The 12,986-nt window shown below is 37.5% G+C and overlaps 1 protein-coding gene across 1 annotated transcript in view; it reads left to right on the top strand.

The window, feature by feature from the left end:
- Kif20b (kinesin family member 20B) overlaps positions 1-12,766 on the top strand; it is a 56,439-nt gene extending 43,673 nt beyond the window's left edge. Inside the window, exons 28-32 of the mRNA XM_051199981.1 lie at positions 6,155-6,352; positions 9,392-9,490; positions 9,846-9,996; positions 11,490-11,632; positions 12,542-12,766. Coding sequence (XP_051055938.1) covers positions 6,155-6,352; positions 9,392-9,490; positions 9,846-9,996; positions 11,490-11,632; positions 12,542-12,619 — 669 coding nt within the window. The 3' untranslated portion in view covers positions 12,620-12,766. The remainder of the gene's footprint in view (positions 1-6,154; positions 6,353-9,391; positions 9,491-9,845; positions 9,997-11,489; positions 11,633-12,541) is intronic.
- The last annotated feature ends 220 nt before the right edge of the window (positions 12,767-12,986 follow it).

Below are 12,986 nucleotides of genomic sequence, written 5' to 3'. Positions count from 1 at the left end.
GCTCCCAATTTGCTCAGGAGTTCTTGTCCCTTTCCCCTTCTTCTAGGGGTCCATGTATTTCTCTCTTAGGGTCTTCCTTGTTTCCCAGTTTCTCTGATGGTGTGGATTGTAGGCTGGTGATCCTTTGCTCTATGTCTAATATCCATATGTGAGTGAGTACATACTATGCTTGTCTTTCTGTGACTGGATTACCTTACTTGGGATGGTTTCTTCTAGTTCCATTCATTTGTCTGTGAATTTCAAGATATCATCCCCCTCCTCCCCAGGCTGAGTAATACTCCATGTTGTAAATGTACCACATTTTCTCCATCCATTCTTCAGTTGAGGAACATCTAGGTTATTCCTAGGTTCTGGATATTACAAACAACAACGCAATGAATATAGTTGAACACATGTCCTTGTATGAATGTGCATCCTTTGGGTATAAGCCCAAGAATGGAATTGCTGGATCTTTTTTTTTTTTTTTTTTTTTTTTTTTTTTTTTTAATTATTTTTATTTGTTTTTCCTTTTTTTTTTTAAATTTAAATTTGAAAAAAGGTTGTTTTACATATTAATCCTAGTTCCTTCACCTTTCCATCCTCCCATATCATCCCGACCAAACCCCAGCCCATACCTTTCTGCTCCCCAGGGAGGGTGAGGCCTTCCATGGGGAGTCTTCAAAGTCTGTCATATCTGGATCTTGAGGTAGACTGATTCCCATTTTCCAGAGAAGCCGCAATACTGATTTCCAAACTGGCTGTACAAGTATGCACTCCCACCATCAATGGAGTAGTGTTCCTCTTTCTCCACATCCTCTCCAGCATAAACTGTTATTGGTGTTTTTGATTTTAGCCATTCTAACTTGTGTGAGATGGTATCTTAAAGTTGTTTTGATTTGTATTCCCCTGATGGCTAAGGATGTTGATCATTTTCTTAAGTGTCTTTCAGCCATTTTAGGTTCCTCTATTGAGAATTCTCTATTTAGTTCTGAACCCCATTTTTTAATTGGATTGTTTGGTGTTTTGGTGACTACCTTCTTGAGTTGTTTCTATATATTTTGGAAATCATCCCCCTCAGATGTGGGGTTGGTGAAGATCTTTTCCCATTCTGTAGACTGCCATTTTGTCTTGTTGACTATGTCCTTTGTCTTACAGAAGCTTCTCAGTTTCAGGAGGTCCCATTTATTAATTGTTGATCTCAGTGCCTGTGCTATTGGAATTATGTGCAGGAAATGATCTCTTGTACCAATTTGTACAAGGATACCTCCCACTTTCTCTTCTAAGAGGTTTAGTGTGGCTGGGTTTATTATGTTGAGGTCTTTGATCCATTTGGATTTAAGTGTATGGTGATAGATATGAATTTATGTGCAGTCTTCTATACACCAGTATCAGTTATGCCAGCAACATTTGTTGAAGATGCTTTCTTTTTTCCATTGTATAAATTTAGCTTCTTTGTAAGATCAGGTGTTCATAGGTGTGTAGGTTAATATCAGGGGTTTAAATTTGATTCTATTGGTCTACCTTCTGTTTTTGTGACAATACCAAGCTGTTTTCAGGACTATACCCTACAATAAGAGTTTGAAGTTAGGGATGGTGATGCTTCCTGAAGTTCCTTTATTGTACAGGGTTGTTTTGGCTATCCTGGCTATTTTGTTTTTCCATATAAATTTGAGGATTGTTCTTTGAAGGTCTCTGAGGAATTGTGCCAGTATTTTGATGGGGATTGCCTTGAATCTGTAGATTCCTTTTGGCAAGACTGCCATTTTTTTTTTTTACTATGTTTATCCTCTCTATCCAAGAGCATGGGAGATCTTTCCATTTTCTGGTATCTTCTTTAATTTCTTCCTTTAAAGATACAAAGTTCTTGCTATACAGGCCTTTCACTTGTTTGGTTAGCATTACCGCAAGATATTTTATGTAGTTTGTGGCTATTTGTAAAGGGTGATGTTTCTCTGATTTCTTTCTCAGCCCCTTTATTGTCTGTATATAATAGGGCTACTGATTTCTTTGAGTTAACCTTGTATCCTGCCACTTTGCTGAAGGTGCTTATCAGCTGTAGGAGCTCCCTGGTAGAGTATTTCAGGGCACGTATGTAAACTATCATATGATCTGCAAACAGTGAAAGTTTGACTTCTTCCTTTCCATTTTGTATCCCCTTGATCTCCTTTTGTTTTCTTATTGCTCTAGCTAGAAGTTACAAGTATAATATTGAAGAGATATGGAGAGAGTGGGCAGCCTCGTCTTGTTTCTTTTTTTTTTAATTTGATGTTGGCTGTTGGTTTGTTGTATATTGCTTTTATTATGTTTAGGTATGCTCCTGTTATTTATCCCTGATCTCTCTAAGACCTTTATCATGAAGGGGTGTTTGATTTTTGTCAAAGGCTTTTTCAGCATCTAGTGAGATGATCATGTGGTTTTCCTTTATATGGTGGCTTACATTGATTAGTTTTTGTATATCAAACCATGCCTGCATCCCTGGGATAAAGCCTACTTGATCATGGTGGATGATTTTTCTGATGTGCTCTTGGATTATATTTGCTAGTATTTTATTAAGTATTTTTGCATCAATGTTCATGAGGGAGATTGGTCTGTAGTTCTCTTTCTTAGTTGTGTCTTTCTTTGTGTGGCTTGGGTACCAAGGTAATTGTACCCTTGTAAAAGCATTTGGCAGTGAAGAGTATTGGTATTAGCTGTTCTTTGAATTTCTGGTAGAATTGTTCATTGAAACCATCTGGCCCTGGGGTTTTTTGCTTGGAAGGCTTTTGATAACTGCTTCTATTTCATTAGGCATTATAGGTCTGTTTAAATTGGTTATGTTTCTTGATTTTTTAAGTTTTTGAACTTTGTGGAGTACAGGTTTTCAAAATGTGACCTGAAAATTCTCCAGATTTTCTCAGTGTCTGTTGTTCTCTCCCCCCCTTTTCATTTCTGATTTTCTTAATTTGCATGTTCTCTCTTCTGCCTTTTGGTTAGTTATGATAAGGGTTTGTCTGTCTTGTTGATTTTCTTGAAGAATCAACTCTTTGTTTCATTGGTTCTTTGTATTTTTTCCCTAGTTTCTACTTTATTGATTTCAGCCCTCAATTTGATTATTTCCTGGTGTCTGTTAATCCAGAGTGAGTTTGATTGTCTTTGTATAGAGCTTTTATTGTGCATTTCAGCCCTCATTTTGATTATTTCCTGGTGTCTGTTAATCCAGAGTGAGTTTGATTGTCTTTGTATAGAGCTTTCATTGTGCTGTTAGTTCTGTACTGTGACTATTCTTCAGTTTCTTCATGTGGGCACTTAGTGCTATGAACTTTCCTCTTAGCCCTGCTTTAAAGTGTCCTATAAGTTTGGGTTTGTTGTGTCTTCGTTCTCATTGAATTCTAGGAAGTCTTTAATTTCTTTTTTTTTTTTTTTTTTGGTGGATAATATTTTTTTTATGCATATAGAGTATTTTTTATTTAATTTTATATAACAAAGTCCAATTAAATGAAAACAAACATTTATACACAATATTTGGGAATTTGGGCGTCGTTCTTTCCAAACTACTTCCTGCTGGTAAGGGGCGCTGTCTTGGGGGATTCGAAGAAGATTCAGATATCCTAGCTGTAGTCTGTAGGGCTGTTTTGTCCAGCTGTTTGGAATGTAGGATCAGCTTGTACTCTGTTTCAGGCGGTCTGGTGTGATCAAACCACATTAGTCTGGAAGGAATCCACATCTTTTCATTTTCTGTGGAAACAAAAATAGAAATACTTTTCCCCAGTAACTTGTTCTTCAACTTAAATTTTGGAGTCAAAGCGTTTTTGTTTTTTTTTTTTTTTTTTTTTTTTTTTTATTATTATTTTACATGTCGATCCCAGTTCCCTCTCCCTCCCTCCCTCCCTCCCCCCAAGCCCTCCCTCCCTCCTTCCCTCCCTTTTGCCCTCTCTACCCTCTCCCATGCACTCTAAACACCCTCCCCTCCCAACCCCCCACCACAATACAATATGTAGGGGAATGCCATCCAGTTGGGGTCATGTAGATCTGACAGGTCCTGTGAAGTAGGGACTAGGGCTTCTTTCCTATCTCTAGAATAAGGCAGTTATCCCTCCATGGGGGATATGTTTGCAAAGTCCTTTTGTGCACCAGGGATACATCCTGGCTCCACTGTCTGAGGTCTCTTAGACTGCTCAGACCTTCTGGCTGAGACCCATATTCAGGGGGGTCCGAGTCAGACCCCTGTTGGCTTCCCAGTTATCAGTCTAGTGGCCCTTAGCTCCTCCTTGTTCAGGTAAGCTGTCTCTATGTACTTCTACCGCATGGTCTTGTCCTCTCCATCTGCTTCTGGGTTCTAGTTTGACTCAGTGTTTATGTATGGGTGTTTGGTCTTTAATTTCTTTATTTCTTCCTTGACCCAGGAATGGTGCAATTGCACGTTGGTCAATTTCCATAATTTCGTAGGGTTTCTGTAATTTGTGTTGTTGCTGAATTCTAACTTTAAACCATGTTGATCCAATAAGATAAAGGGGGGGTTATTTCAATTTTTTTGTATGTGTTGAGGTTTGCTATGTTGCAGAGCATATGGTCGATTTTACAGAAGGTTCCGTGTGGTGCTTAGAAGAAGGTATATTCATTTGTGTTTGGATGGAATGTTCTATAAATGTCTGTTAAACTCAATTGGACCATAACTTCTGTTAGTTCCTTTGTTTCTTTGTTAAGTTTCTGTCTGGTGGTCCTGTTTAGTGGTAAGAATAGGCCAACTAACAATTTGAGCAACCGTGGAAAGGCTACCATAAACCTCCTCCCCGGATAGTGAGATCAACAACTAACTTATCCACCATCATGGAGCCCTCATCTAGTACCTGTTGGAAACAAGCAAACACCCATAATTAAACACTGAGTCAAACTAGAATCCAGATGCAGAGGGAGAGGACAAGACCAGGTTGCAGAAACACATAGAGACAGCTGACCTGAACAAGGAGGAGCTAACGGGCCCCCAGACTGATAGCTGGGAATCCAGCATGGGACTAATTCAGACCTCCTGAATACGGGTCTCAACTAGAAGGACTGAGCAGTCTAAGGGACCTCAGACAGTGGAACCAGGATGTATTCCTGGTGCACAAAAGGACCTTGTGGACACATCCCCCATGGAGGGATACTGCCTTAACCTAGAGGCAGGAGAGAAGTCCTAGTCCCTACTTCAAATGACTTGACAGATTTACATGACCCCACCTGGATGGCATAGCCCTACATGTGGAATTGGGGTGGGAAGATGGGAGGGGAGGGTGGTCAGGGTGCATGTAAGAGGGGAAAGAGGGTAAGATGGAGGAGAGAGAGGGAATTGGGATCAACATGTAAAATTAAAAAAAAAATAGTAAAAAAAAGAATAGGGTGTTGAATTCTCCCACTATAAGTGTGTGGAGGTTTTATGTGTGATTTAAGTTTTCTATTTGGGGCATAGATGTTCAGAATTGAAACGTCATCTTGATGGACTTTTCCTGTGATGAATAGGAAATGACCTTCTTCATCTCTTTTGACTGATTTTAGTTTGAAGTCTAATTTGTTAGATATTAGGATTGCTACACCTGCTTGTTTCAGGAAAGTATCCTGAAAGCATCCCAAGGGGGTAAGGGAGCAGGATGTAAGTGACAGTGCTTGCTGTCTGTGTCTGTGTGAGTTAATGTGACCGCACTTTAGAGAACCATGGTGTTTTCCCATCATCTCTGGTAGTTGTGGAAATCATTAAAGGAAAGGAGAATGAAGGACTCCTTTCTTAAATGGGAAAAATCATGAAGAATTTGTTGCTAGAGTTAAATCTATTATAATTGGCATGCTTGTTTAAAATACAAAATTCTTCCTTGGAGGTTTCTGACTTGGCAGGTTTGTGATAAGGTCCATAATCCTTTATGTATAAAGCTCTTAGGATGGTAAAAATTTGGGTAATGCTGCTAAGCTGCCTCCAACTTATTTGTTGGTACTAGGGAGTGAAGTAGCCTGTACCCTGACCCTGTTTTTCCCTGTTTTAATACACCATGTATACCTTGGGGAGTATAGATATGTCGGTCTTCTGTCCTTGTTATTGACCAGAACAGCCATTTGTCTTTCTCAAGTCATTGTCTTGAACAGTTTTTTGAGAAAATTAAATTTTTTCATTTCTAAATCCATGTTACAAAAATAAATTACCCTTTCTCCCATTTTTATTTTGTTGTAGGATGGATCTGTAATTCTTGACTCTTGTGAAGTATCAACAGAAAATGTACAAAGCACTCGATTTCCAAAACCTGAATTAGAGATTCAGTTTACACCTTTACAGCCAAACAAAATGGCAGTGAAGCACCCTGGTTGTACTACACCGGTCACAATTAAGATTCCCAAGGCACGGAAGAGGAAGAGTAATGAGATGGAGGAGGTATAGTTACCCGATGGGTAAACTTAGCAAGCAAATACTGTTAATAAGCTCAGTTGTAGTTAAGTCTGCTGCATTCTTCTGTTGAGAGCTCATTCTAGAGACTCATTATCAGAACTTACGTGTTATGTGTAAGTTTACCGCCAGCTTGAATCCACTGTGGCACCTGCCCCAAATAGCACACAGAGACTCTGTATTATATATAATGCTGTTGGTCAGTTACTCGTTTCTCTGTCTTAAGTATTAAACCATTTCTATTAATCTAAATATTTCCACATGGTCTCATCTTACTGGAGAGTGGGGCTGGCGTCTGCTCTCTCCAGTCTCTACATGCTGACTGCTCCTTACTCCTTCCTCTCTCCTCCTAGTATCCTAGTCCTGCCTATCTTGCTTTGCTGTTGGCCAACAGTGCTTTATTCATTAACCAATAAGAGAAACATATTTACAGAATGACATCTCCCATCACTTATGAAATGTTTTCTTTCCTTTAGGGATGATACAGGAACTTCATGGTCCTCAGAAAGCTATGCTTTTATTAGTTCATTCCTTATCTGTAATAGGTTAGATAATGATGAATTTTACCAGACACTTATTTAGTAATACCAGTTTATACCAAACTAGTCGTGTTACCCCCCCAGTGGGAAGGGAAATGTTTGATAAAGAAATGAGAGAAATCAAGATGACAAACTTGCTTGATCGGTGGTGTCTTTGTTATTGAACTAAAATCTTCAGTTTCTATAATTATGGGAAGTTTTGGAATATTATTTTTCCACTAGCCAGTATTAGGATTTGGACCTTCATGTAGTGGTGGGTAAAAATATTTCCACGTGGTCTTATCTTACCGGAGAGAGAGACCGGCGTACTACCTGTAGGTTCTCCATCTTCAACCTCCTCCCTACTACTTACTTCCTCTCTCCTCTTGTCTCCTAATCCCACCTATCTTGCTTTCCTATTGGCCAACAGTGCTTTATTCAGTAACCAGTTCGAGAAACATAGAATGACATTTCCCATCAGTATATTAATGTTTTCCTCTCTTTCTGTGGAAGGCACATGATAGATGATAATATTTACTTTTAAGTTACTTGTTTTAAGCTTAAAATGTTTGGTAAAGCAAAGTTCTCCAATTCTCCTTTATTTCTTTAAAGAGTAGTGTATTTTCAAATGGGTGGAAGAACAGAAATACGAGTTACCATGCCTGGCTGTCAAGTGGTTCATTCCCTGAGTATATTGGTATACAGACCGTCTCTGTGATATGTAGATTGCCTTGAATCTCAGTGGTTAGATTTTTAAAGGCATTAACTTTTATTTGTTTATTTATTGCAACATTTTAAATATGACTAAAATATTTGAATTTCATCACCTTCCATGCTACATTGATTTCCCCCACCACCATTATGAAGAAGGAAATACAATTTATTTACTTATTTTCCTGGTATATATTCTTCATGAGTATCTCACAGAAAATTTTATGATTGTTGTAGTTTTATAATTTTGAAATGTAAAACTATCTGATTTTGTTACATCTTTCTTCATTGTTGTAATAAATCAGCCCTTTGGCACATGTGAAAATCTGTTCAGCAGTGCTATTCAGTGCTATAATCTGTTCGAGTAAATACTCCAAGAAGCTCTTTTCAGAGCACTCCAAATGAGATGGTCCAGCCTTGCTGTCTGTCTTCATTTGCTTCTCGTGATTATTCTTTAACTTTTCATGCAGTCTGCTATGACCCTGTGCCTTCTACTAATGTTTGCCTATGATCTCTCCTCTGCTTCTCAGGTTGTACTTTGCTCACTTCTTGTACACTTGTATTCTTTTGTGTACAGCTAAGATTATAATAGTTAAATCCAGTAAATATTCCCCATACAAGGCTTCGTCCTCTGTAAGGTTATGTGGAGAAATTTAAAGTAGATGCTATGCTCATTTAGGAAAGACAAAATATTATTTCTTTTTTCCTTTAAAAAAGATCTATTTATTTTCATTTTATGTGGATAGTTATTTTGCCTGCATGTTTGTGCAGCACATGCATATAGTACCCAGGAAGGCCAGAAGAGGGTATTGAAGTTACAGATGGTTATGAGCCATGTGGGTGCTGGGAATCGAACCTGGGTCCTTTGCAGAAGTAGCTAGTGTTGTTTACTTTTATTGTGTTTTTCTTGAGATAGGGTTTCTTTACATACTCTTGGCTGTTGAAACTCACTATGTGGACCGAGATCTCCCTGCGTCTGCCTTCTAAGTATTGGATTTAAAGGTGTGTGTCACCACACACAGCTATGGAACAGTTAAAACCATTATTCTTTTTTAAAACTACATTCATTCATTCACTCCATCCATTCCTCTGTTTTTTGTTTAGAAAGGGACAGACCTCCTATGGGTATCAATAAAGCATGGCATATCAAGTGGAAGTAAAACTAAGCACCACCCCTTGTAGTTAAGGTGGGCAGGGCAATCCAGTATGAGGACTAGGTTCCCAAGAGCCAGGTAAAGTGTTAGGGACAGCTCCCATTATTCTTCACTACTGCTAAGATTAACTGTCTTTCTAGCCCTGGGATGGTAACATTTCATATTTTCCCATTTTACCTTTGTTAAGTTTTCTTTTTCTTTTGATGTTGTGTGCCAAATTTTAATGATAGATCTTAGGCATACATGTGTTTGGAGATGGGAGATGATTCTATAGAGCTGGCACTTTGGTAAAGCTCAAGTGAAACATGTTCTTACAGGATCTCCACTGAGCTCTGCCATCCCATTGCTACGTTCACACTTTGACCTATGGTTTCTCGACCTCATCACAACTTACTTTCCTAGCTGGAGGCTTCCTTGTGATTTATAGTTTTGGCTTTTATCTACTAACTGACAAATAATGTATCCTTTCTCTCTGACAAGAGCAACCAAACATCTTCCAGCATTGCAATTGATTCTTGATCTCAAACTGCCTCTGTTCAACAACAGTTACCCTAATTAGTACTGTAGCATTTCCAGACATGCTTTTTGAGTCTAAAGAAATTATTTTCAAGAAAGTAACCAGTGCCGAAATTTATTACTTCTAGGACTTGGTGAAATGTGAAAAAAAGAATTGTACACCCAGAAATAATGTGCAGTTCCCTGCTTCAGAACATAGACATTCTTCTGTCAAAAAGGAACAAAAGGTTTGTCCTTTGTTCAGTTGTTTGTTTTTGTTATTTACATGATAAAGTGGGAGCTTAGATGCAAACTTTGAGTCGTAGTTTTTGCAAAGTTCAGTTGTGTTAATTGCAACTCAATTTCTCTTCAATTTCCAACACATGTAATTCACATTTGACTATACCTTTAACATTTGCCCTTTAGCAGGCATTTCTTCTCCCGATCACTTCTACTTACACTAGCTGTCAGACTCAATGCCATTGGTTAGCCCTTTGATCTTAATACACAAACTTAATTCCAAGTTCCTTTAATTAACGGTAACCATAATTGTTTCCACGTAACATTTTTCATTATTAGTGACAGAAAGTATTTATTTCTTAGGTTTCTTTATGTCCATCATCTAAGAAAACATACTCTTTACGGAGCCAGGCATCTACAGTTAGTGCAAACACAGCCTCTAAAAAAAGAGAGGGAACACTACAGAAATTTGGAGACTTCTTGCAACATTCTCCAACAATTCTTCAGTCAAAAGGTTTGTAGAAAAGTTACATGACCTTTGTAATGCATGTAGATGCTTTCTTGTCTAGTTGCGTTTAATAATGCCTAGGGCAGGCAGGCATTGTCTTCCTAGATACTGGGGGAAATATCTGATGAAAAAATGATGTTCCTAGGTGTTCACTATGTATTTGAGTAGAAAGGCTCACATTTAAGTAACTTATGTAAACCGAGCAGGCTATTTAATATAGCAGAGGTAAAGTAATGTGGTTGGATAGTACTGGAGGAGAAAGAAAGCCAATTATAATAATGAGGGAACTTTGGGAAACTTAGGAAGGAAATGGGATATGGCATAGAAATGGGGGATTGCACTCTTTGACCCTTTGAAGATAATCACTGTATTGTGTATCCTTGTGATAGTTTTGTTTTTGTCTTACATGCCTGTAAATATATAAATATATATATATATATATATATATATATATATATATATATATATAATTACCAATTCCAGGAAGGAAGGGTTTATTGGCTTAAAATTTCACATCACTGTCCATCATTGAAGGATATTAGAGCAGGAACTCTACAGAGACCATGGAGGGACAGTGACCTATAATGTAGACATGTTACATATCTTTGTTAAAGTATGTACTATGTATATATACATATGTATGTTCATATTCACTACAGGGGATAGGGGATAGTTTTAAAATGTTAGAATATAGAACACTATAAAATGTATATGTAATTCCAGGTAGCAGAGAGTAGTATGTGAAGAGGTTTTATGGGATTTCCTGAGTGGTGCAATAACATAAATTGGAGATAAGAAGTTGGGGAGATGGGGATGGAAAGACTAGAATCATAGTTGAATCAAAACAGAAAGTGCTTTGTGAAGGCTAACTAAAGGTCGCCAAACTTTCTTGATTTCATGCCTTTAGTGTCTCAGCAGGAAATTTCAAAATTTCAGGTCTACTTTTTAGAATCTATCCACTGTTAGCTATTATGTATGTGTGCGTACCCATAAAGGCCTAGTGATTAAGTTGTTACTGAATATTCATTCTGGGTATCTTGATACATGAGTATCAAAATGAATCTGCCATTATTTCTTTATCCACTTATTTGGTTTATTTAGTGTTTTGAGCTTTTGAGAGTGTCTTATTGTGTATAGCACAGGCTAGCCTGGAAATCAAGCTCCTCCTGCCTCATTGTCCCAGCTGCCAAGAATCTAGGTATATGTGTCATGGCTGGCTTTACCACCTTACTTTTAATGCAGGCTTCCCACAGGTGGACCCTGCTCTGGGTAGACTCCAAGTCATTAAAGATGCTGGGGTCTCACTGATACTTCCTTGCTTTTTCTCCCTCTCCATGATAAGTGTTGATTGGATTTGTTTCTTTATCAATTACCTATTCATGTCTTGTCACCATTTGTATAGTGCAGTGCTTTTCTTAATCTCTATTTTTTTCTTCATTAAGAATTTCAAGCCCTTGCAGTTAGAAAATTAACACAAGAATTAACATTTTTACTTACAGCAAAAAAGATAATTGAAACAATGAGTTCTCCAAAGTTTTCAGCTGTAGGATTAAGTAAAGAAAATGTGTCTCAGCAAAAAAAAGCCAAACGGAAATTATACAGAACTGAAATTTCATCTCCCATCAACATATCTGGTCAAGTGGTAAGCTACTATTTTAGTTCTCATCAGTGCAAAATTAGGCATTTTCTTTTTAATTCTCAAGTATTTGTAACAATTTGAATTTTGTTATTTTATCTTTAAAAATCTAATTTTTAGCACGTGTAGGTGTTTTGGTTAAAGTATATCTATGTCATTCACAATGACATCCTCAAACTCTTAATGTTCCCTCTGCCTTAGCCTCCCTGATACTGGCTCATTGTTGTGTGTTCACACACCTGGCTGGGATCATTGGTATGTGCACGCACACCTGATTTCCTTTAGGCCTTTTTAAGAAAAGGAGGTTGTTGTCACTCTGATCCATTGTATCTTGAGAGCTAATGCAGGAAGTTCTCATTTGCTCAGTGTAAGTAGAAGCATAATTAAAGTATTTCAACAGGAAATGGCCAAGAAAAATAAGAGAGACCTGTTTTTGCAATAGTAGTTAACAAAGCTAAGGCTGATGTCAAAAGGAAAGAATTTGGTAGAGTTAGAACATGCTATTTCATGTACTGTTCTATTAGTCACATTTTACCATCTGAGTAGTACACAGTTTCTCCTCTTCTTGGCTGAAGAAAGATATCTATGTCTACAGATTGTTTTTTGTGAGTTAGAGCATTGTGTACTTCCCCCTCATGTTAGTCCCTTATTGCTGTGAATGGTGATTTCCTAAAATTGGTTTGAGGCATTTTGTGTCCAAATATTTTAGTAATTACTTCAAGCTTAGATCTGCCTTGGATTCAGCAGACTATAGGTTGTTTTAATTCTTGAATCAGGTAATGTTGAATGAATCTTTTACAAAATCTATATTCTTTCATATGTATTTGTTTAGAAGGTGAAAAATGGAATTCTAATGTATAGCATCACTCATAAGCAAATTATCTTTACCTATATTTGAAAAACTGTTAATTTCAGATTTTAATGGAACAGAAAGTAAAAGAAAGTGATCATCAAATCCTCAAACGACGGCTTCGAACAAGAACAGCAAAATAAATGGCTTTGGGAGACTGTTTCATTGTTAATTTTATATTCACAATCATTGTAAATTGTAAGTTTAAAAGTTTATATATTATGCATTAAATGCTGCTGTATAGACTGGTGTTTTATATATATTTTTAATTCAATAAATATATCAACATTTTACTTTATAAGGTTCTTAATTTTTCTTTATTGTGTGTGTGTGTGCTTGGTTGCTTGTGTTCTCACAGAGCAAACATATAGAGGTCAATGACAAGAGGGCAAATGAGAAGAGATCTAGATAGAAGTTCTTTCTCTCCTTCTGCCACATGGGTCCTGGGGATTGAATACAGATAGTGTTTACTTGGTGGTAGGTGGAATATGCATGTGCGTGCACGCGCGC

The sequence above is a fragment of the Phodopus roborovskii genome, unplaced genomic scaffold (genome assembly GCF_943737965.1).
Source record: "Phodopus roborovskii unplaced genomic scaffold, PHOROB, whole genome shotgun sequence".
Lineage (NCBI taxonomy): Eukaryota > Metazoa > Chordata > Mammalia > Rodentia > Cricetidae > Phodopus > Phodopus roborovskii.
The sequence above is the reverse complement of the archived record's forward strand: the minus strand, read 5'-3'. Positions and strand labels throughout refer to the sequence as shown.